The sequence below is a fragment of the Grampus griseus genome, assembly GCF_964374135.1.
Source record: "Grampus griseus genome assembly, chromosome: 6".
In the NCBI taxonomy this organism is placed as follows: Eukaryota; Metazoa; Chordata; class Mammalia; order Artiodactyla; family Delphinidae; genus Grampus; species Grampus griseus.
Window position 1 is genome coordinate 69,452,191 of NC_139000.1, and position 1,497 is coordinate 69,453,687.

Genomic DNA, 1,497 nt, shown 5'->3' on the forward strand with positions numbered 1-1,497 from the left:
TGGGACTTCTCACTCTTAGGCTTGGCCAGAGGAGGGGGATGGGTACATAAATATTTTAAAATCCTGTGGGGCATGGGGAGGGAAGCAGAGCACCCCACAGATAATAGGGATGAGTTTAGGACAAACACAAGAGCTGAAATATTCCCCTGGTTACCCTGACAGCCGTCAAATTCTAACTTTAGGGCCAAAGAGCCTGGGGTACAGTGTAGAAGCAGTAGGCACCCCTGCTTCTAGTTCCACAGTCACTTACCTGGCTCTCCCATTTTAATTCTGTAGAGGCTCAGGCCACATTTCTTCTCCTAAAATCCCATCCCCTTATCATCTTTTACCTTGTATATTCCACACGGCTTCCTTGTATTTCAAATTCCTTGAAGGTAGGGCCCGGAAATTCTACTATTCTGCAGGCTTATTTTAAAAAGAACGTCTCCTAGGTGATCTGCAATTTTTAATATGATGGTTACATAAATCAAATTGAAATGAAAACTGCCATGTTGACTTTTGTTTCATAAAAAGTTTATTTCCCATGGTAAAATTTAAATAAATAAATAATATATAAATTAATTTTAAAAAAGCTTAAAGTCTTTAACTGTCCTTTCAAATCCAGTGCATTGCCTGTCAGTTCCTTAAAGAACCTCCCCTGGCTGAAGAGCCTGACATCATTGGCAGCATTGTCCGTTCCCATAGCCACAGGGGGGAGTTCTTCAATTATGGAGGTAATCTGTAAGGCGGTTAAGGAAGGAAAAGTTCCTGAGGATTTCCACTCGCACTACTGTCCAGGCACAGTTGCTGTACTCCTTGGACTTCAGGTACTGCATGATCTGCAAGTAGTATTTCTTCAGGTGAAGAATGGTCACTACACTGGTGAAGTTTTCCTTCTCCATTATTTCCTCCAGGATTGTCTCCAGACGATCCATCTGCCCATAGACTTCCACAAGGAGGTTCTCAGTGATGGTCTCAGTCCAGCCGGTGCTAGAGAAATTTCTTCTGAGCATACCAAAGATCTGCTGGAGCATCTCATAGGTGACCAATACGGCGTCTTCCTTCCGGAACTGCTGTGGTTGCTTAATCTCCTCAGGGACCTTGAAGTCCATCCTGTCCTCGAGGCAATGTTGAGGCATTCCAGGTAACCGCCGCAGGAGTTTCTGACATGCCAAATTGCTGCTCCTTTGTTGGAATTGAAGCAATCTGTAGCTCATGGAAAGAGCTGTGGTGGAGAAGCACAACAGGAGAGCAGTTTGGAGGATGCATCTGTGGGTCATGATGAAAACAGGAACAGCGTTATCTGGTCTACTACTAGATGCTGAAGCCAAGTCTTCAGGAGTTTGCAGTGTGAATGTTCTTTCTCCATGAGTGTGGTCTACTTATACAGCATGGCCCTCCACTCTTTCTGTTGGAGAGGAATTTCCCACTTTCAGTTCTCCCTTTCAGTTTTCCTATGTCATTTAACTTATTAGTTGTCTCTAAAATTCTTTTTCTTTAAGCTCCTTGTTATTTTCT

General features: G+C 43.5%; 1 protein-coding gene across 1 annotated transcript; it reads right to left on the reverse strand.

Annotated features, from left to right (window-relative positions):
* Positions 1–701: 701 nt before the first annotated feature.
* On the reverse strand, positions 702–1,259 carry IFNB1 (interferon beta 1; the record flags this gene model as incomplete). Its single annotated transcript, XM_082656604.1, has 1 exon — positions 702–1,259. The coding sequence occupies one exon, from the start codon at positions 1,257–1,259 to the stop codon at positions 702–704; it is 558 nt and encodes a 185-aa protein (XP_082512730.1).
* Between the last annotated feature and the right edge of the window lie 238 nt (positions 1,260–1,497).